At 43.6% G+C, this 23,619-nt stretch overlaps 1 protein-coding gene across 1 annotated transcript in view; it reads right to left on the bottom strand.

Moving 5' to 3' along the window:
* LOC111861940 (zinc finger CCHC domain-containing protein 10-like) overlaps nucleotides 1–14,879 on the bottom strand; it is a 26,274-nt gene extending 11,395 nt beyond the window's left edge. The window contains exon 1 of the mRNA XM_023846928.1: nucleotides 14,530–14,879. Within this exon, the coding sequence (XP_023702696.1) occupies nucleotides 14,530–14,879 (350 nt within the window). The remainder of the gene's footprint in view (nucleotides 1–14,529) is intronic.
* Nucleotides 14,880–23,619: the final 8,740 nt, after the last annotated feature.

Raw genomic sequence — 23,619 nt, 5'->3', positions numbered from 1 at the left:
TAGCGCTGTGTAGGATCTGAGGTTCTCACAGCGGTGGTTATGAAGAGTTCTGTCTTCTGAGATATAGCGCTGTGTAGGATCTGAGGTTCTCACAGCGGTAGTTATGAAGATATCTTATTCCGAAACGTCGGTTGGCTTTTAACGGACTACACGGCGTTATATCCCAGAGGTTTCTATAAAGTTTCAAGATTAGAACTTCCTGCATATAGCTTTGTGGACAGGTGCAGATATTTCGACGAACCTGCTTCCTCCATCTTCGGGCTTTTTTACCTTTCAGATGTAGCTAGAAAGTTCCTTCGAAACGCTGGTGCAAGTTTTTATATCCGAACGCGAATCACAGAATGCAAACCTTTGTTGCTGATGAACACATGCGCGTCACACTCCCTTCAATGCTCGAACAGACAGTTTCACAACCCCTCGCTAGAGGTCTTCAGCTCACTGAAAGCTTGAAAGGAAGCTATCGATCTTATTTTACTGTCAACCCTCACAATAATATCCTGACAACTGAGAATAACACAATTTAAAAAATAGGCAAATAACAGAATAACACTAGCTAAAGGAGTGTCTTATTTTGCACAAAGCTTCAACTTTTCGAAATACACATCCCTTATTCTGGAAACTCGGGTCTCCATGGGAAAGGTTTCAGAAATAATAAACTTGTACATGTGTCGGTGTCACGGGCTGAGAAACGATTTGGATCTCGAGAGTGAAAACTTCTCGCGGTTTCGGAGTAAGGAAATGAGCACAAAATATTCTTTTCTAGCAACCCTCTGATGAAGAAAGTGCGCAGATTTTTTGCTGAATAAGAAATAAGTATGTACAGAAGGGTCTTTCTACAGAAACTAATTGTTCCTTGCTGAATGCATTCTTTCAGTATTTGAAGAGAGCGGAGCCTGAGGCCGATTCCATTGTCCAAAACGTGGCATCCATTCCCGTTCAGTTCCCCACTGCTCATGTATATATTGTGATGTGTTTTCCCGTTGTTAGGCAACGACTCGGTAAACAGATTCCAGCCAAGCGTACGTGTGCAACAGAGGGATGTACATTTCTGGGCAACAGACTAGTAAACACGTCTCCCTAACAATAGAGACTGCGTTTTCTGTGTGGTCTGTGCCGAGAAGGGAAGTCTCAAATCTGAGACAGTAAAATATGGTCGCGAGCCCCAATGGACTCGGACCAGAGAAAGACTGCGCTGGCAAGGGACAGCAGCATATACAAAAGGCAGACCCGTCCTCTCGTAGAAGAGGGCGTCCCACAAAAACAAGGCCGTAAATTTCAAACAGTAATAGGGACCTGGTCATGAGCCCCAGATGGGGATCGACACCAAGACTTACTGACTCACTGACCGTCAGTCACAATGTGACTTGGACTTGGACGCGACCGAATAGAGAACAGCAGTCGAAAAGTGAAGAGTCGAGTTTCAGGAAGTCAGCCTGCCGGAATTTGGGCTTGGGAGCAGACGAATTGAATTGGGTCAAATCTTCTGAATCGGCAGCTGCATAATACTGGCATGGAAGGAAATAGGCCGTGGAGAGAAACCTTCATGTGTGATTTGAAGTGACAGACTGTTCTAAATCCGTTGCTTGGATATGACTAGTGAAGACTGAAATTCCTGTTCTATGCAACGGTTAACTGAGAAGAGTTCAGAATAGCGATATCCCTGTATTACCTGTAGACCGATATGTGAATGAATAGGAGGCAATAAATCCAATCATCCAATCCAAACCCCCTCTTATAAGTCACGCACAAACCGCCTACATGTTACAATATGCTCTTGCGTTTCATCCAACAGTACTGAGTCCACTGAAGTTATACAGCCTTAAACGAGAATATATAGACAATTACGAACGAGATGTTAGATAGGTCATGGATGCAGTCGAACTACCGTTTATGTTAAAAATAAATACGAGAAATAGGATTCCATCTAAATGTTGTGTGTTTATTTAAACGTATATTCCAGTTCATACTTTACTATGGAGTAGTCCTTGGTTTGAATCTATTTGGAAATCGGCCGTAATCCCTTATAAGATTGCTACCTTTGTGTTTATAATTCACTCGTATTGGACGCAAGAAAGAGAACCATCTTGCGCGCAAAACTAAAACTTTCTGCGCGATCGATAAGTTCTCAAAACCACCACCAGATGGCACACCATTCGGCATCTGGTGAAGAGGAATGGGACCACACATCAAATAATTAGTACAGAAATGATGACAGCATTATCTCTCTTATTAGTTTATGGGAAACTCATGAAGAGTGGGTATAGCGTTATTGTAGCCTTCTCTCTCTAAAATGAAGGAGTTCTTCTTTTTAAACATTAAAGAGACAGCTATAAGAACACCTGCAGCCTGCATTTGTATGAAAAAAGTTTATATCCGTAGTAAGGGCGCTGGTCAACAAAACTTCTCCTATCGAAGCTATTTCTTACAGTACATTGGTCATTCGCTACAGTAAACATAGAAGAAACTTCAATTCAGATTAGACTGTAAGTAACTTTGGTGGTGATAATGAACAGTAAGTATCACCTCTGGGGTGTGACACCATGTATTCTGGTAGAAGTTTACTGACCTCTGGTAGAGTAAGTTGCATATGTGAATCTGGCTTTCGATGCGATTTTAGCTTACCTCACTATCGGCTTGTTTGCTTGGGTTACTTTAATCCCCTCAAGATGAAGCAGTAAGATTCTCCTAAAACTCCTTTCTTTTTACCAGAATTGACGATGTACTTACTTACTTACTTACTTACTTACTTATGGAGCTGGGCCCTTCTTGAGGAGAAGCCAGGTCTGCAACTACTCAAATATTTCCCAGCATTTTATGGAACCCGAAGGTTCATTACCGTGTTCACAAGAGCCATCCACTGGTCCCTATCCTGAGCCAGATCAATCCAATTCATACAATTCCATCCTACTCCCCTAAGATCCATTTTAATATTGTCCACCCACCTACGCCTTGGTCTTCCCAGTGGTCTCTTTCATTCTGATTTTCACATCAATATCCTCTATGCATTCCTCCTCCCTTAGGTCGTTTATCCAGACGATCCGTCCAGGTCCGAGGATAAGTGTGTATTTTCGTAACAAAGTTCAAGTCCCGATGAGGTCATTGGATTTTTTTCAACTGACCTAATCCTTCCAGCCCCACTATGGCCCTGGGGTTCACTCAGCCTCTAACAGAAATGAGTACCAGGAATTAATTAAATAATTTCCTGGGGAGTAAAGCGCGGCCGGCGCGTAAGGCTGACAACCTTACCNGCCGACTGTCTAGATAATGTGGGACCCTTAACGTCTCACAACCCTCTGGGCTTTCACGGCCTGTTACAGGGATAGCTTTACTTTTACTTACTTTTTTTTTTCGTAACAAAGTTATTTTTTACAGTGAGGAGTTGTTAGCCTCGCGCTGGAGGACCACACCTTGTCGGCTGTCCGCGACTGCTTATTCAATATATTTGCAGCTTCCTTCCATGCCTGGAGGGTGTCTCCTCCATCCGCAACCTGAGGACAAACCATGCCTTGGTGAAAAGGGACACATCTAAACACCGAGTTGGCAGTATATCAGTCAGAAAAGCGTACGCCTCTAAATTACAATTCTGTGAGAAACGTCTAAATGTATGAGAGTGATTGGAAGCGCACTTAGCATGCCAGAATAAATTTTTAAAAGTGAACACAGTATCGCCTGATTAACACCATTAATATATGGCGAATAGGGACTATTTCACTAGGGTACCTCCTATTCAATAGTTACTGGGTAAAGCGGCCGGGACGTGAAGCTGACCACTCACCACCAACTACTGCCGAAGTCAATAATACCTGGATCTATATATCCACTCACCCATACGTTTCCATGGCGTAGTGCCTAATTAGTTAACCAGAGGGATAATTTAACCTTACCTGAGCTATGGTTGTTTTTACATTTGCGTCGACACTACAATTTCTGTCCCAGCTTTTACTTACAGTGTTGTATCTACTGCAGTCATGCGTAGTCTTGGGTGAGATGTGATGTGATACATCGTGCCAATCTGTCCTTCTGCTTAATTAATTAATAAGCACTATGTCGTGAAGATATGTGAAGGAGTGGAACTATAGTTCCCTCATTCTTCAGGTCAACACTGGATGAAGGTGAGTAGTCAGCTTCACACCCCGACCGCTTTACCCCCAGGGAAAAAGGCCTCGGTAACCATTTCATAGGAGTCTGGTTGGGGTCCAGAGCACGCATCTAAATTTGGAATAAGAGGAAAATCTTGCCCCTCGTGGGATTCGAACCCCAGCCGTTCAGCCCCTAGCCCATCGCTATACCGTCTATATGGTGACGTGATAAGAATGGTATTTCAGAAGGTACCTGAGGGCAGACGGCATTGATCTATTTTAAGTTAATATCCCGAAATGCGCCAGGAGTTGTAAGAGAAGCCCATTAACAGACCTGTCAGGCTATCCTCCTTCTTTAGCTCATTCGTAAAGAGTGCCCTCAAACGTGACTTGCTAGGCCGACACAAGGAGCCAGGGTAGTCCAGTCAATACAGTGACACCCTACGGACTGGATGAAGGCGTTTCGCTTCTTCCTGGCATTTTGTTCTTTGCTACTATGTCCAGACAGATTCTAAGAACCATCCAGCCTCCTAAAAGTAGGTAAAGTAAAGGTATCCCTGTAACGGGCCGTGGAGGCACATAGGGTTGTGAGATGTTGAGGAGCCCACATTTTATAGGCAATCGGCTCACAGATGGCAGTGAGGTTGTCAGCCTTACGCGCCGGCCGCCCTTTACCCCAAGAATATTCCTGGTACTCATTTCTGTTAGAGGCTGAGTCGAACCCAAGGCAATAGTGCAGCTGGAAGGATTAGGTAACTTGAAAAATCCACCCTACATAATGAATATGAAGTTCCATTACTCCGGCGGTTACATGGTGAGAATGTAAAGGCAGCCTCACACCTCCACTTAGTGACCTAACTCCTACGTTGAACAGCACGCCTATTCCCTTATGCAGTCTATGTTTTCGCGGATCGGTGCTTAATTACGAGCAGGGGCAAGTTCAACTTTTCGCGCCCCACACACATGCGTACGGGCACAATAAGAGAAATGAAATAGAACCACAGCCTGATATTTTTTGTGTAATATTTTAAAATGTTGCTTGTACGTGTACATCCACAAACATCCCAACCGTATGTGCTGCTCCTGTCTTGTAAAAACCGATGGTCTATGCTAGAATCTAGTGTAAAAGGAATCCTTCTACCTTGTAGTCAGAGCAATGGTAAGCTAGAGGAGTCACATAGTGGCAAACTTACCAATAACACTTGTTTACTAATGCACTGAAATAGGTAACATATTTAAGAGCTTTCTTCCCAGTCTCATGATTGGTGCAAAAGTGTATTATGACTATGACAGATTAAGTTTCCATGGTATGATGTCTGAAACGTGCCAGCAGAGTTCGTATTCCTCTAAATGCTACAATCTACATGACTAGAATAGCAAGAATTATAAATTAGAAGCACATATTTTAGTGATCCATTTCTGAGTACTATTTCCATTAACAGATGTGCAATCTGTGATCATCTGAGATGTCGAAACCGAATCTCAAAGATTTCTGACGCCGCCATACTGTCACTCTTGACACTAAGAAAAGTTTCACATAAGAATTTGTAGGTAAAGGTGAAGCTGTCCCTCTGCTTAACTAATTAAGCAGTATGCCATGAAGGCGTACGTGGGAGTGGAGGTATAGGTGCATATTTTCTTGTCATCGGCACTAGTTGGAGATCAGTGGTCAGTTTCACGCCCCTGTTCCGTTACGAATCACCATCAAATCCAGAGCAAAATATAGAGTTTTACAAAAACATGAACTTCAAATAAGGGCTAAGAAATCCTATACGTTCCCAAGTCTCTTTAGTTACCCTGCGTTTGTATGTTCGTCATTGAGGAGCGAGGAGTCTGTCCAGTAATGAAATCCCTCAGTAAATATTACTCTGACAATGGACTGACTGTACTAGCTCAATTTTAAGGCCACCAAGGTCACCATACTTCACTGTATTCGCTATCTCAGTATGGAGATTTGTGAAGGATGACGTCTATAAACGTTGCATACTCAACAGCATTTAACGTTGAAGCTCTGGGCTACATGAATCGAACAGAGTGGAACGGATATGCTTAGTAGGACCGAACTGGAATATCATTCAATTACCGTGTTCACAAACGCAATACGTAGAGAGCTGTTAGTGGTCCTGCAGTCACTTGCGCAAGTTTCACATTTAAGCCTGTGATAAGGCCGGACATATAGGCCTATATTTTTACATAAGTTTACAATAACGGCACAATCTTATTGCATATTAAGAATTCTGTCTTCTGGGATGTGGGGCCGTGTAGATTTTATGTAAACTGACGCTTCGGAGGAATGTATCGCCTCCATCCTCAGGGTAAAAAAATCTACAAGCGAGGAACCAACGTGAGTATGTTGCCGTTTACACAAAATCTACATGGCGCCACATCCCAGAAGATGGCATTCTTCATAGACACCGCCGTGAAGAACTCAAATCTTACAACCTTATTGCATATTACATCACAACTCCAACAATTTGCCACAAACTTCCTCAAAGCGCCTACCCAATATTATTTTTCATTACGTGGAGTGGGGCGAAACTAAGTCCACCTAGTGGGCCGGCCAAGAGTGAGCCTATTTGTACAAGTCCGGACGAGGCATGAGTATGATTAGTTCGGTGGAATGATAATTGGCAGGGAAAACTGAAGTGCTCGGAGAAAACCTGCCCAAGTGCCAATTTATCCACATAGCCGACATGACCTGACCTGGTATCGCAAACCACCAACCAGGGTGGGGAAGCTATGACAGGGCCACCTACTTCACGAGTTCTCAGAATAATACATATTTACACTAAGGTTCCTACAAATTTAGTAGCAAAATTATATGCATTAAGCGGTGAGCCTATCCAGACGGAAGTCTTTTGTCAAAGGCCTACTGCAATTCGGACTCAAACATGACTTCCTCCTTCTGCTCCTGACCGTACCTATTGCCAATTCTGACTGCGACAAACATAACGATGTCTCAGGATCTGGATCTGATAAAGCTCCACATAAATAGATCAAGCTAACACCATCCTAGGGGCACGCAGTGGAGTAGTTTCGATTCCCGATGTCACTGGATTTTTGAGCCAACCTAATCCTTCCATCCACACTATGACTTTGGGTTGGGGCGCGCCATAGTTCAAGCTGCTAGTCGCTGGCTTCCCACTGCAGCGGCCCGGGTTCAAAACCGGGTCTGGTCAAGTGGGATTTGTTATAGACAAAGTGGCGCTGAGGTAGGTTTTCTCCCAGTACTTCGGTTTCCCCTGCCAATCTTCATGCTGCCAAATTCTCCATCATAATCACCCGGAGCAGGTACAATAAGCCAATCAGTGAGCGCCATGCCAAGTCGACCTTTCTGGATTCCACCTCCCATTATGCGAATGATATTGGGTTCGACTCAGCCTCTGGCAGAAATGAGTACCAGGAGTCTTCCGTGGTGTAAAGAGCGGCCGGCGCGTAAGGTTGACAGTATTACTGCTATCTTTGAACCGATTGTCTAGAAAATATGAGAGCCTCGACGTTTCACAACCCTATGGGCCTCCAAAGCCTGTTACGGGACAGCTTTACCTTTTAACACAATAAAAATGATAAGTCAAAGTACAAGAAAATGATATGCGTAGGTAGAAAGTTTAGAGCAGCTTTTAGTAAAATTATGCAGTCAGATTTCAAGGGGAACTTATTAAGGGAATCGGTCTGTGAGTATTCCTAATTTAAGTGACGTCAGATTTCTCTGACAAATACACATTTTCGTTACCACTGCGACCCCTTCCCAGTATTGATCTGTCACCTCTGTGGAGGAAGCAATTATTAGAGCCTACAGAAAATACAACGGATCTTAAAGAAGTAAGGTGTGAGGCTGTGGACGGGAATAATTTGGCTGAAGATAAAGGAGAAAGGGGTAAACTTGTGAACACTCAATGAAGCTCTAGATTCCGTGGAAGGAGGGAAACTACTTGACTAGCTGAACAACTAACAGTGGTTCTAGGAGGATTTTGCTCCACGAAGCCTTAACCACTGTCATTATGCTGTATCACGACACTTATTACTTCAGACGTTATTACAAGAAATATATGTACTCTGCGAAAATGGAGTGGGGATGAAATAGAAAATATATAAAGTTGGGGTGGGATCGGAAAAAAATGTCATGTGGCTGAAATAACGGACAGAGAGTCTTGCCTGTTGGGGTGGGTGGTACTGGGGGCTGTAGAGAGATGGTTGGGGAGGCTGACATGTCCATGATGGATGAGAGCCCAGTGGACGAAGAACCAGCGGGGGTGGGAGAGGGAAAACTATGTTGTTTGTGTTTCTGTGCAACGGACAGCTTAGAGACGATGTAGAGGCCTGCTCTATTCTCCAAACACGAGGTTTCCATTCGCCTCTCAAACTGACGTCTCTGTTCCCTACGGAGCCCTGTTCATATGCCAATACCTTGCGTCCACATGCATGATTTGCACATACTCTGTGCAAAGAAGCAGATTGGCACGCTTCTTCATGTTCAAAGCAGAAGAAATTGTTCCTGAAGTATTTATTTAATTATTTGTAGACTATGTAGAGACGTCCGCGAATAAAACAATGCAGCAGCGAAACGTAGGAGGAGGGGGGGTGAATGATGAATTGGAAAGGATATTGAAGGAAGTGGCTGTGGCCTACTTTGAGACGCTATTCCAGAAATTCCTGGTAGCCACTGATGAACAAGAGCAATGGTTGGAATAAGGCACTCACTCACTCACTCACTCATGGAGCTGAGTCCTTCTTGAAAATCAGCCAACTTCCCAGCATTTTATGGAACCCGAATGTTCATTATCGTGTTCACAAAAATCCTCCACTGATCTCTACTCTGAGCTAGATCTATCCAATCCATACCATCGCATTCTATATCTCTAAGATCCATTTTACTGTTCTCCACCCACCTACGTCTTGGCCGTCTTAGCGTTCTATTTTCTTCTGGCTTACCCACCAATATCTTATATGCATTCCTCTTCTCTCCCATTCGTGCTACATGTCCTTCACATCTTATCATCTTTGACTTGATCAGTCTAATTATACTTGGAAAAGAGTATAAGTTATGAAGCTCCTCAGCGGCCTCCGTAGTCTAGAGGTAATGTTCCCACCTCATGACTCGTAGTACGCGGGTTCAAATACCCGGCGGAGGTCGTCGAATTTTTAAGGGCGGAAAAATTCAGGGAACAAGTCCTCCGGGAGGGACTTTAAGCCGTGGGTCCCGTGTCGTAGCCTTACGGCACGTAAAAGAACCTCAATTCTCCAAAGGAGGTCACTGAGCCAAATTACGGACGTTTCCCGCCCAACAGCAGTCTCTAATACCTCTGGTAGATGGGGGAAGCATTATAGATACCTCTCAGCTAGTAGAGCCGGTCTCGCTGGCTGGGCGGGACTGATGGTAAGCACCAGTACCGGTAGGATGTAGAGACTGGTAGAAATCATAGAGGGAAGCACAATGGACCAATACAGGTCTCAGTGCATGGGGAAAACCCACCCTCTCCAATAACTAACTAACTATGAAGCTCCTCGTTTTGCAGTTTTCTCCAACCTCCCGTCACCAGGTACGAGGTTTATTGTGATGTTTCGTAACAAGCTTATTTTTAACGACGAGGAGCTGTTAGCCCCACGCCCAACCCCCAAGCTGGAGGGGTACCCTTTGTAGGCTGTCGGCGACTGCTTATTCAATATTCGCAGCTACCCTCCATATTTGGAGGCCGTCTAATCCAACCGCAATCTGAGGACGCGCCATGTCGTGGTGACAAGCGGCCCACCTAACATAGAATAAGGCCTATAATTTTATAGATAAAATATATTACATAAAATATATCCCAGATTCTATGTCTGCATAATTTTTTACCTCAGTGTATTGCACAGTTTGGAAAAAGACAGCTGGGCCGAATATGAACCATGGTCTGAAGGTCAAACAACGCTGACACAATGGTGCTTCCCTTAATTTGTGAATTATAGGACAACATTTAATCGCATGCGAATTATCTTAATAACAAGGAACACTTTTGCTGGATTCAGGAGGTGATTCTTCCAGTAAGACTTCTGCTATCATAAGATTCTGAGTTCTTCTAAAGGAGCCCATACAGATACGAGTCTGTGTCGGCGATCTTGACTCGGGAGCCGTGCTCGGATTAATTGCACCACAAACGCATGAGATGACTCCAAACTTTGCGCCCCACACACGGACGAGTTTGGCCCATTGGAGCCCGAGCCGAGTCGAACTCCCGAGTCAGACTCGTACCTTTATGGGCCCCTTAAACGCCAGGATATCTCAGCACAAAGTAGACATAACATTCTCGTTTCATCTGCCGTTCATTTCTCATTGTCTACTAATAGCTAGCCTTAGACGGTGTAAAGAAAACCCGACTATGCATCTTACTAAGCGGCCTAGCAAATACAACCCTTAAGCTTCAGTGGCGGCTTGTAAGACTCAGATGTGAGGTACGATTGATTTTGCACAGTAATTAAATGAAGATCATTGATTTCTCGCGATGTTAAAGGATAAATACAGATAGACTTGAAAGGATGCTGACCATGGTGTATACTGTATTTCTTTGGGCTTGTTTTGGACTTCATCCATCGTCTGGTATGTGAAAGACAAAATACCACGACGTTTCGGAGACTGGATCTGTCTCCGTCTTCAGGTGGGTAGGGAAGGATAAACTGGACCAGTGATTGAGACTTGCTCTTTCTAACGGACCCAACTGAGTAGGTTTATCTTTCCCTACCCACCTGAAGATGGAGACAGATCCAGTCTCCGAAACGTCGTGGTCTTTTTTCTTTTACATACCAGACGATGGATGAAGTCAAAAACAAGCCAAAAGACGTATAAATACAGCTGTTGTATTTCTTTAACGAACGGAAACTGCATTATATGTAGCATGTTCACTTTCGTGTTATCACATCCATACATGTGCCCTTCATTAAATTCATTCAGATTTGGCACAGAAAAATATAATGAATTATCAAAATAACGTGGAAGAAACTTTAAATTCATGTGTCATTAAGTTCCATTAATTTTTTAGTTTGTCGAGATTTCTATCGCAACTACAGAGTACAGATAACATTACTTAAAGCTTCAACGGATTAAGAAATTATGTCTTTTTATGAAACTATTTCTTTGTAAGTTTTGAAAAAATGATTCCGTTATGTATAGTGTCACGTGTTGGGTGTATAACGCGACAATTAACTTCACGCCTTACTGGATATAGCGAATTTTATTTCACATTCGCTCTTATAATTACACAATTTACAAACTTAACATTACTGCCATTGGCAGTATCACAAATACTGTACTGCGATTAACTAGTGACTGACTCGTAACTAGATAACTCGAGAACTTGAGAACTGTCTTCGGCGGCTGCTAAACATTAACTAACTTGTTCACTGCTGACTGGAGAACTGTCTTCGGCCGCTGATACACTTTAACTCCTTCACTCTTGATCACACACTGACTTCCAAGTGCTGACTGGAGAATGTGAGAACTGCCTTCGGCGGCTGCTAATCTGTAACTAACTCGGCGGCTGTGTAGTTCCCTTATATAGTCGCAGCGCCCACCTGTTACGTAATGGGTACCGCTGTTGCCTGTTACCCATGTCACAGCTGCGTTGCGTGTTACGTCACCACGGGAGTAACGACAGCGCAACGATGCCGCCACGTACCGCTGGAGAGGGAGGGGTGTCCTCCATTGCGCAACACGTGACAATATATATATATATATATATATTGTCACGTGTTGGGTATGTGTCACGCGACAAATAACTTCACGTCGTCTTGGATATAGCGGATTTCTTCACTCACTCTTACATTTATACAGTTTACAATTTTACAACTACTCCCGTCTGCAGTATCACACTTACTTCTCCTGCTGGAGTCACTGCCATTCACTCGATACAACTCAATAACAATGGACTTCAACTCACTCCGGCGAATGCTAGACCGCAACTGACTGCTTACTCCGGTAATCCTCGTTACACTGACAAATACTTTTCGTTATGTAGCTTCCGCACTAACAACACAGAAAACAGTTACGTGATAGCTACCACTGTTGCGTAAACGCCGTGTTTACAAGCGTTGCTGGGGAACGCTTCCGAGAGTTGTTTATTGCTGTGTAGTAACCGCGATGCCCACTGTTACGTCACTGCGGGAAGGGGGACGGAGTGTTTACCGGCCTGTTACCGTAGCAGCGGCAGTTGCTCCGATGCTGTTACGTCACCGCTGGAGGGGGGAGTCTTTACCGAGCGTTGCGCCGTCCACGTCACATTTCTCCCTTCTAATGGTTGTTAGTCTCTAACAGCCTAACGGTACATCCCCGTTTTTTTTCTTCTCTGGTGTTCGTCTTCGGGGCGCTACTTCCGCTCTCCCTTTTTAAAAATGCTCGTCTCGAACAATTCCATGGTCTAGCGGTTGTTGATTCCGTCGTTTCACATTCGTCCCTCACACTCATCCATCGCTCATTCACTCGTTCTAGCTGGGGAGGCCGGTGCTTCTGGGTTAGCGGTTCCTCCATCCTTCGCTATTCCATTTTTTCCGTTTCGAAGGGGGCCGACCTCTACACAAGGTCCAATCCTTATTTTGTCATAGGCTGACAGAAGATCCGACTCTTCGCTTCGCGATCTTCACGCTGAAAATCCAGTAGAAGGCCTTCTTACAAGTTATTCTCCCTCCTAGGTGCGATGGCTGTCCTAATGTACACCCTCCGATGGCGTCCTTGATTGGCACTTTCTTCTTCTGGCATAGCGGCCGTCTGCCGCCTGTTCTTCATTCCTGTTCTTGCTTACAGATTTCTTGTTCAGCAATGACCCTGGTTGAATATTTCTTTACGAAATCTCCCTTGCGTCGTGTCACACTTGCACCGCTAGTCATATTTCTGTCGGCAGCCAATTCGTGCCGCTGGCCACACTTTCCTTGGGTCGTAGATTTCCTGAAGATGTTCCTTTTGCGCCATGCCACTGTTGCGTGAGCGGACACCTTCCTGCTGGTTTTCTTTTGCCGTGCCACTTCCACACAGCGACTCGTCCCTCTGCGGGTGACGGTCATTCTTCTTCAGCACCCATCCTTTTCCTGGGTCTATTTCTTCATTTTTAGCTTGCTTCGGTCCCTACGCCTTTTCTTCTTCGGTTCTCCGACCGGAACTACTTTGGCGTATATTATGGGGACTTCTCGTTGTTGGGCCACCTCAGGTTTCCTGTCTACTGAGGTCGGCTCTTCTTCTTCCGGAGATGTCTCCATTTCTTGCAAGCCATAGCCTCTTCGTCCATATCGGGGTTGATTTCGGCCACCATCTCCTTGTGGCTGGTGTCCATTATTTTCATCATTTCCTTCAGTTCTCTTCACTCGGCTCTCTGTCAGCCTCCAATCTGGCCAGCAGCTCTTTATGGCCGGCCTCCGTCTTAGCTTGGTAGGCGTCTAATTTTGCCACGAAATCTTCTTTGTCTTTCTTCCTATTGGCCTCCATTTCTTCCCTGTCGGTTTTTCTATTGGCGCTCACTTTGGTCAGCATTTGTTCTTGGCCGGCCAACAGACGTTCCATCACCGTTTCCATATCCATAATGTGGCAGTGTAACACTCGTTTCAATTGTTTGTCCTAAATTAAGGCGTGGTTAAGTTCGTAGACACGTCTGACACCAAATTGTCACGTGTTGGGTATGTTACACGACAAGTAACTTCACGCCGTCTTGGATATAGCGAATTTATTCCACTCGCTCTTACATTTACATAGTTTACAATTTTACAACTCCTCCCATCTGAAGTTTCACACTTACTTCTCCTGCTGGAGTCACTGCTATTCACTCGATACAATTCAATTACAATAGACTTCAACTAACTCCGGCGAATGCTAGACTGCAACTGACTGGTTACTCCGGTAATCCTCGTTATGTAGCTTCAGCACTGACAACACAGAAAACAGCTAGTGATAGTTACTTCTGTAGCGTTAACGCCGTGTTTATAGGCATTGCTGGGAAACGCTGCCGAGAGTTGTTTATTGCTGCGTAGTAACCGCGGTGTCCCCTGTTACGTCACCGCGGGGGATGGGGACGGAGTGTTGACTGGCCTCTTACCGTAGCAGCGGCAGTTGCTCCGATGCTGTTACGTCACCGCTAGAGGGGGTCTTTACCGAGCGTTTGCGCCGTCCACGTCACAATATATATATTGTCACGTGTAAGGGGTTGTGTGTGACTTAGAAGATGGATTTTGGACTGAACAGTTCCATCTGGGACGCTTTCGCTTTGGGAAAGTACATTGTTCCACACAATCCCTTACAGTAATTCGGTCAAGAAGGATAATAATGGAACCAGCAGAATACACTACCACGATATTGCTACCCAAATCATCACAGAATTGACGCCCGTGTTTCACTGTTGGGATCGAACTAGACATTCTGGATTAAAGGCTTAATTGGTTATTCTCCGAACGCAAACGTTTCCTGACGGACGCTGGGACCAGCGTGAAGGCGACTCACCTGACTATATCACGCGCGCGTTTCCGCATGTCTGGCGTCCAGGATTTATGATCGTGACACCACCGTTTACTCATCTGAGCATTACTTTCAGTAATCAGAGGTTTAGCTATTGCAGCCCTACCGTGGTTGTTGGGTTTGTGAAGCTTACGTCGGACAGTTTTTGTGGAAATAGTGTCTTCAAAACGAATATTCAGGGCTGCTGTCCGGTCACCTGTGCTACAGTAGTTCTGGGATTTTTCGAAACAATCGTTTTCAATGCACGAAGATCTCTCTCTCTCTGTCAAAGTTGCTTTTCGCCCACTGTTCTTCTTCGCTGATGTCGTCTTCCCATGATCCGTGTATGCCGACATAACCTCAGAAACTGTCACTCTCGGTACCCCTAATAATGTGGCGGTTTTTGTCACAGACGCTCCAGCTAAACGCGCACCAATAATATGTCCTCTTTCGAAATAGGACAAGTTTCCCATTTTCGACTCTTTCACACAGACTGCCACTGAAAACAATCACTAATGCACAGACATGAGCACTGCAGATTGTAGAGAAATGGAAGAAGAGCATTCAGTGTTACCAACTGAAGTTTTCAATGCAGCCAACACAAACAAATCCCATTCCTCAATTTCTTATTGTTTATAATATTTTGTCCACCTCTGTATATCAACGCAGGGCCGTTCATTTCCTCCAGTTCCTATCTCCATTTGCTCTGGCTCTCATCTGTTTCCCGTGTGCCTAGACAGGTTTTCTGCATACTGCACAATGCAAATGTCCACCAATTTCTGACTCATCCACAACCGTTCAATACAGGAAACGATATCTATGTGACATCAGGTGGCCAAGAATACACATAAGACGTGTCAAATAAAATTATTTTGTTATTGTGACATTAATTTAATTATAATTAATAATTCGTCCTTAAAAATAAAAATTGTGTGCGGTATCACGTACCTTCATTTTAAATTCTGAATTGAACGAGAGGCGTATGTAGGAACAAATCAATGTTCGTCCTTTGCAGAGCACTAACTTTCATATATTAGTGAAGAGGCAAAGCGCAAAAAGGTGCTACAGAAATTTGAAGGAATTTGATCATTTCAGTGCCGCAACATATGGAGCAAGGACATACTAAGGAAGCCTGGAGAAGGTTCATTGTGAGATCTGCAGCTGTAAATAATATATGATTAAATAAGAAATGGGCCTGTTTCTGGTAGAGAGAGGAGTAGTATGAAAATTTCTCTAATTTAGTCTAATTCGGAATCACCTAAGTTCCTACATAAGATGGCAACTGAAATTCGACGTATCCAGACCAAACATTTCCTTCCTCCTTGATATTCCATACTACAAAACGTTATAGTTTACTTAGAAGGCGTAGATGGGAGAATAATACGTCATGAGAATGGAACTTTTAAGGTAAGAATTGAGGGTTTGGATTGGCTTCAGCTGGCTGTTGAATGACTCTTGTATACATCTCAATAAATTTTCATAATCCATACAGCGCAATAAATCTTTTGATTAGCTGAGTAGCTATTAGTTTCTCAGGGAGGACACTTTCTATTTAGTTAGTTAATTCTTTAATATACTAAGACAAGCTGTAACACATCGTCAGTTCGGTAGTACATGGAAAGAATTTGAATCGGCCATAATTAATTTGAACGAGCTGAATCTCAATTTAATCTCAACTTGTGTGACTTTCATTGCGAATCCTAGTGCAACCGTTTATTTACATGAAGATGTCGAGAGTCGTGATGAAACGACAGTGACACAGCTACCTACTTCTAAAATCTGAGTACCCTCCACTTCTCGGCTGCATTGCCCCATGCTACCAGCTAACGACAGGTATTGTCCAGGCTGATCCTCAACGCTTAGTGGGTTTAGATGTGTGCAGCTGGGTGGCTGTGTTACAGGGAGCCCCAGAACCGATCCATCAAAACTGTGTGTCAGTAGCCATTAGCACTCCTGCTCTCTATCCGAGGAAGCGGCGCAACACACACAGCTACTGTGCAGTCGCCTGCACTCACAACTGCTGCAGGGCAAGCTTCGGGACCCCCTCACTTTGCGCCGAGTCGCTGGTTGTTTCGTTCCCTGTCTGTAAGATGCTAATTTACCAGAAGACGTGTGTGTGCAGTGGGTGGATAAATCGGAGAGTAGGTGGAGGGGCGGATTGTGAATGTGGGAATAGAAGAATGGATATATTTAATCAGGCCGCGTTGTTTGTATGAGGTAGTACTAACCGTTTTCAGAGCCCTTTGTATGAAACTAGGCTACATGGCTAAAAGTTTTTGTTGACATCTGCTTAGGTAAAAGGTAAATTTGTTCCTGTGCTTATCTAATTAAAAATTAACCCATGTAGACGTATTTGGACCCGAACTCCGATCCCGCGGTCGTCCAGCCCGTAGACAGTCTCTATGCTGACTACGTGGTAAGATATATGTATAGTTTCCCCCTTTGGCACTACATCCCCAGTGGGCCTAGGCCTACCTCCGTGAACTCCGTTCACTTCGGTTTTTCTAGATCTTACACATTCGGTAGAACTCCTTGGGAGGGTGATCAGGTCGTCGCAAGGCCTCTACCTGTACATAAACACAGAAAAACGCACACACACAAATTAAACATCCATGCCCTGAGTGGGATTCGAACCGACGACCCCGTTTTCCAAGCGAGCGAAGAGAATACATGCCTTAGACCGCTCGGCTACCGTGCCCTGCCATTATCAGTTTAGCGTATCAAATACAGTACAGGCTACATATCACCGCCAGTCTCCGTTTCTTCCTGGACCTCTCTAATGATTTTCCTAGAGGTTTCAAGCCTCTACATAAAGCGAAGTTCGTTCTCGTTGCATTAAACACCGTTGTCGACCACAAAATGACACACTGCCTTCCCTAATCATATTTAGTTAGAGTGCGGGACCGCCTCTGTGGTCTAGTGGTCAGAGTTTCTGGCTACAGATGCAGAAGTCCCGGGTTCGATTCCCGGCGCCACCAGATTTTCTGAGAAACAGTGGGTCTGGAACGGGGTCCACTCAGCATCGTGAGGATAATTAAGGAGCTATTTCACGGAAATAGCGGCTTCGGTCTAGAAAACCGAGATTAACGGCCGTGGAAATCCGTTGAGCTGACCACGCGACACACTCTATCCGCAAAGGTTTGCATTAACTTCGGCGATAATCGGCGGTCGCTCGGTCTGTATAGTTTGCTTGTGGACTACTGGCCACGGAGTTTGCTTGGAACGATAAAATTCTTATTGCAAGATGGAACGAGACATAATAACTGTAGGAAATACAGGCATTTCTTGAGAAAACATTGGTCGCTTAGCCGGTCAGTAAATTCCCACTATTTATGGGAAAAATGTTCTGATTGATGTCGAGGTGATAAACAGTAATTAACTAGGCTAGTTACGTAGAAAAAAAGTAGAAGTGATATGCAGCAAATATTTGGACACTAAAACGAAATAAAAAAATCTTTTTTCGTAACTTTATTAATATAGGCCTTGGTCTATTTAAAAGGGACAGAAAACAATTCGGTAGGCATACACGTACAGTATCCTACAAGATTTATGAACCGCAGCTCTTCGGAAGTTGAAGAGAAAACGAAGCGATATCTGGAGTCTCGTGGTTGTTGTATAATCTATGAATTGTTCGATCCAATGAATAATATGCCCAGGGTACGAAAAAACTTACTATTTACCACTCCCAGAGCATAATCGTTGCAATTAGACTAATCTATAGCAGTTGTCAGGAAGAAAATTACACATTACATTAATAGCCAATGAAGTTGTAGCAAGTAATTAATAACAAGTCCATAAGCTGTAATAACACTTTTATGTTTCTGTATGTGGAAATAAATATTATTTCAAGTTTCGTGCTAAATACATGACTAAGTAAGTCTGGGCTAAACGAAAAGTTATGAAAAATGATAGGAAACCACTATTTACGAAAAAAACCAAACAACAGACATGCATGCAAAAAGATCTCACCAGTCATTTGCACAGTTTTATTGTCTCTCACTCAATTACATCCCGGAAGTCATTACAAGCAACCGTAGTACTCACAATATTACATCATACAGCTCAAAATCCATACCGTCCATAGTGAAGATTCAAACAAAATTATAGCCTCTTCTTGTTTCGTTAACTTATTTTTAATTTGTTTGAGGACCTATATGTTGTGACATGACGCCCTAAAGCCGGAATAGTGAAGTCAGAGTAGACGTTCGTTGTTAGGCAACGACTCGGTAAACACATTCCCGTGGCAACGAATACGAAAGAAATAATCAGGTAAATTCCGTCGCTATGCAACGGCGCTGTAAACACGTCTCCCCAACATTAGAAAGACTGTGTTTTCTGCTTGGTCTGTGCAAAAGAGTTATAAAAACGGTTCAATTGAGAAGAATAAAATAGAGTTTCGAGACTCCAGCCTGCCAGGACATGAGCTTGGGAGTAGAGGAATCGAATTGAATCGAGTATTTGATATTGATATTTGCATAATAATAGCAAGAAAGAAATTAAAGGCTGCAGAGAAGACTTCATGTGTGATTTGAAGTGAGAGTGAGGCTGCTATAAATCCGTTGCCAGGATACGACTAGTGAAGACTGAGAACCCTAGTGGGTGTGTAACGCTGAACTGTAAAGCGTGTAAATCAGCGATAGCGCTGTATTGCTTGTTAGTACAAGTTGACTGTGTGAATAAGGTGTCAATAAATCCAATCATCCCACCCAGAACCCGTCTTACATGTCACACGGAAACCCCCTCAACATGACAATATTTAATACACAGATCGTCCAGCTAAATGACCGTACAACAGCAAATAATGTATTAGAAAGGATGTAAAAGAAAGTGGTCGTGGCCATATATTGAGGTACGACCCCAGCATTTACATGGAAGGACTGAGGGCGATGTTCATGATTCGGAAATTTATTATGCTCTTCACTGTGAAGCCTACGGCATTGGTGAAGTGTATGCGGTTACTGAAGAAGGATTCACTGACAAAATTCTTGGCGTGGGCCTAAAATCAAGCGGCCTAAAGAGCTTGTACCCGCTGCAGATGGTACGGGTGCAACAAATCTTCATGCAGAACCCACCATACTGCCATGCTCGCCACGTGTTCGACTGCTTGTACTCGACAGGGGGATCCTGTCTTACGTGTCTCCGTATGCTCTCCTCCACATCCACACTTCGAGCATTTCTCGTTATCCGCTGTGTGCCGCAGAAGGGCGAACAGTACCGGGCAGTCTGCTGCGATATCAACGTCGTTAAACATGTCACGTTGATATTTCTCTGTGCACAAACTTAGAGCTGCTGCACTGCTCACACATTCTTCACCCAGAATGAAATGGATATCTTCTCGGAATATGTGCTCCGTCTCAAGCACACCCTGGGGTCATGTGCAGTTCACTGGAAAGCAACACTTGGTGACACATGTTAGAGCATATGGTCAAGTCACTGGCACTATACGCATGACGACTGAGTTCATCATTGCTGAAAGGGGAAGGCGGTAGCCGCTCACATCTTCCATTCTCAGTTCAAGTTGCCTTCAAATGTTCTCTTAGCATGAATTATTTTGTAACATAATTTCTATCGGGCACACTTACGAAAGAATTTAATTTATTAGCACAATATTTCCCTGCCATACTCATATAAACTGTTTTACATGTCTCTGGCCACAGGATTCACCTTCCAATTTACTGTTTTTATTTCTGGTACATTCTATATATTAGAAGCCAGGATAGCGTAGTCAGTAATAGCGACCGGATATGGGCTGGACGTCGGAGGGTTCGCAGTTCGAGTTCCGATAAAGTCAAGAATTTTCTTTTCTCCACGTCGTCCAGACCGGCTCTGGGATCCACCTAACATCCTAACCAACGGGTACCAGGGATTCTTTCTCCGGGGTTAAAGCGGCAGGAGAGTGAAGCTAACCACTCACCTCCAACTAGTGCCGAGGTCAAGAGAATATGCATTGATACATCCATTCCACCATACGCCTTCATGGCGTAGTGTTTAATTAATTAAGCACAGGGACAACTTTATTTTGCTTTATTAAGAAACAGATTGCATTCAACCTATAAAGTGGTGCCGAAGGGGTAGTTAAACAGTTTACCCTATGCAGCAGAGCCCATCTTAAGAAGCTAAATAATTGCTAAGCAGGTCCAGAAACTCCCGCCTTTTACAGAATCAAAAGTTTCATCGCAGTGCTAACAAGAGGCAGTCACTGGGCTGTATGCTGAGCCAATCCCCTATTTTTAAAGTCCATTTCTTATTCTCCCACATTAACTTCTGTCTCTCAACTGATCTGTCCCCATTTAGCTACCCAGCACCAAAGAGTTGGGCCCTTCGTGAGAAGCTGACATTGGCTCGGCTGATCAAGAATTTCCAGCATACTGTGAAACCGAGAGTTCAATGTCCTATTCGCAGACTCCCGCTACTAGTCCTTCCTGTTGCACTCCACTTCAGGCACTTCGAGTAAAATTCTGTATGTAGGTGCATATCCCGCCTCCCCATTCGTGTTCCAAAAAAGGTAAAAAAAAGGTAAAACTATCCCTCTAACAGGCCATGGAAACCCATTATGCTCTGAGATATCGAGGCTCTCATATTTTCCAGACAATCGGCTCACAGATGGTGGTGAGGTTGTCAGTCTTACGTGCCGGCCGTTCTGTACTCCCAGGAAGATTCCTGGTATTCATTTCCGTTAGAAGCTGAGTCAACCCCAGGGCCGTAATGCGGCTGGAAGTATTAGGTCAATTGAGAAATCCAGTGACCTCATCGGGAATCGAACCCGCGACCTACCGTCTTCTAGCATAGTGTCTGAAACAAGTACGCTACCGCGTGCCTCCATTCGTGTTCCATGTACCTCCTATCACCTTCTGCGCGGTCTTATCACTCTAATGTAGGCTCGTTGCTTAGTAATAAATCTGTAAAGAACGCCCGTTGCCACGTAATTGCCGCAACAGATTCCCATCACGCACCAATGAACTAACTAGGAAGCTGTGTTCTCTACGCGATCCTTGCACAGCCACGTGACGCGACAATAGAAGAGTTGTTGGGAGAGCTTTTTTTGTGCGGTCCATGTTGAGGTGTTATCAGCAGGAGAAGTCTACTTTTTAGTTGGTTGTGAGACAGTCGCCAGCCAGTAAGGATGTGAAGACGGAAGCTGAGGGATCTACGGCCGTTACCTGACAATGACTGGTGAAGACACAGCAGACCGAGAAGGCTTAGTATGTGCTGTAGTGAACTTCTGATTGTGTGCATTAGCAGTGACGTCATATTTACTTGTAGTTACGAAATGTATGTGTTCAGTAAGTCCAATTACCAATCCAAACCCCGTCTACAATCACTCCATCACGTGACAATATTAAGCAAGAATACAATTACGTATATAGTTTTTATTAACAGACTGTTTAAATAGCTCCACAGCGATCAGCCAAACGCCAAAATATGGCGAGATAAAGCGGATTACTCAGAATAATCACAATGAGATTAGGAATCACATGTTTACAGCGAAACGGTCCCCACGAAATTAATAAGTTAACATGTGGGCAACACTCGTTGAGTGAATGCCAAGTGTCGGCCTAGTGCGCCATTTTTCTACAACGCTAGAAAGCAAAGACTGTTAATTGTGTATAGATTTTATTAGCATGAGGTCGAATTTTGTTCTACCTGTCATGCAGATTCATACTGGTCTGTTTAATACTTTTTACAATATCAGCCACAGTGCTAAACTCGAGCTGTGAAACATTTTAAGCAAAATATTTCTTGCCTTGAGCACAGTATACCTAGAACTTCTTATACTATGTGATATAGGGGGCACGCGGTAGCGTAGTTGGTTAAGGCACTATGCTACAAGCCGCAAGGTCGTGGGTTCAAGTCCCGATGAGGTCATTGATTTTTTTTTTTACTTTACCTAATCCTTCTGGCCGCACTATGATCCTGGGATCGACTCAGCCTTTAACAGAAATGAGTACCAGGAATTAATTAAATAATTTTCCTGGGAAGAAATGCGCTGCCGGCGCGTAAGGCTGGCAACAATACCGCCATCTTTGAGCCGATTGTCTAGAGAAAATGCGGGACACACAACGTCTCGCAACGCTATGGACCTTCAGGGATAGCTTTACTTTTTCTTTTACTTCTTTTACTCCATGATGTATAAAGATATATATATATATATATATGTCAGTGTACGTAAATTTTATGGGGCTATGTACGTTATTCTTTCGTATTTTTCAATATGTTTATACATTCGTCTGTAATCTAGTTAGACCTAAAAATCAGGCGGTTTTCATTAATATCGTCGGGCCAAGCCTTTACCTGGCTATCGTATGCATCAGTTCTTTCGACTTCTGAACCCTTTCTCAGATTATCTGTTCACTACTAAACATTGTGACAGGCTACAAATTTGGATTTCAATGACCAAATGGAACCAGCTGGTGCATTATTTGAAATCCACAACAAATTTTCGTATCTTTCACTAAGTAACCGTCAACTCGAAGACTAGTTAAAGACAATATTTTGATATGTGCCTCATACTATGACATACTTTCTCTATGAAAATAAACATAATTTGGAAATTTGGTAATATTTCGCTTCAAGGTACAACGTTTGTTGATGCCGAAAGAGTTTGTGTATTTTTTTTATTTCAGCGATCGTCATATGTATCATGAAATTGCAGCTACTATTGTCTTATTTAATTCTGAGTTGTGTTTTGCCACACTCATATGTATTTCTGCAACGTGCTTCCTCTTCCGTCTATAATTCAACACCCTTTATTTTAGATAACACAAAACTTAGCCTACATTCATATCATTAAAATGTCAGTTAAAATGTTCTTAAATGTCTTTAAAAATATATTCTATGTCTGTACATGTTTCGTCCTCACAGGGCCATCTTCAGGTGACATTATATGTGTTGCCTGATGATGGCTTTCTGAGGGAGAATCTTATAAATTTATATTACATATGTTTATAAAGAACATTGAATGTAAGTTTGGTGCCGTCTAGAATAAAACGTGTGTTGCATTACAGATGGAAGAGGAAGGACGAGGGATACTTCAATGCAACAGGATACAGAAATATTGTGAAGGACAGGGCCGTTTCTAGGAAACGGACCGTAAAC

This window comes from Cryptotermes secundus, unplaced genomic scaffold (assembly GCF_002891405.2).
Source record: "Cryptotermes secundus unplaced genomic scaffold, Csec_1.0 scaffold180, whole genome shotgun sequence".
NCBI lineage: Eukaryota > Metazoa > Arthropoda > Insecta > Blattodea > Kalotermitidae > Cryptotermes > Cryptotermes secundus.
The sequence above is the reverse complement of the archived record's forward strand: the minus strand, read 5'-3'. Positions and strand labels throughout refer to the sequence as shown.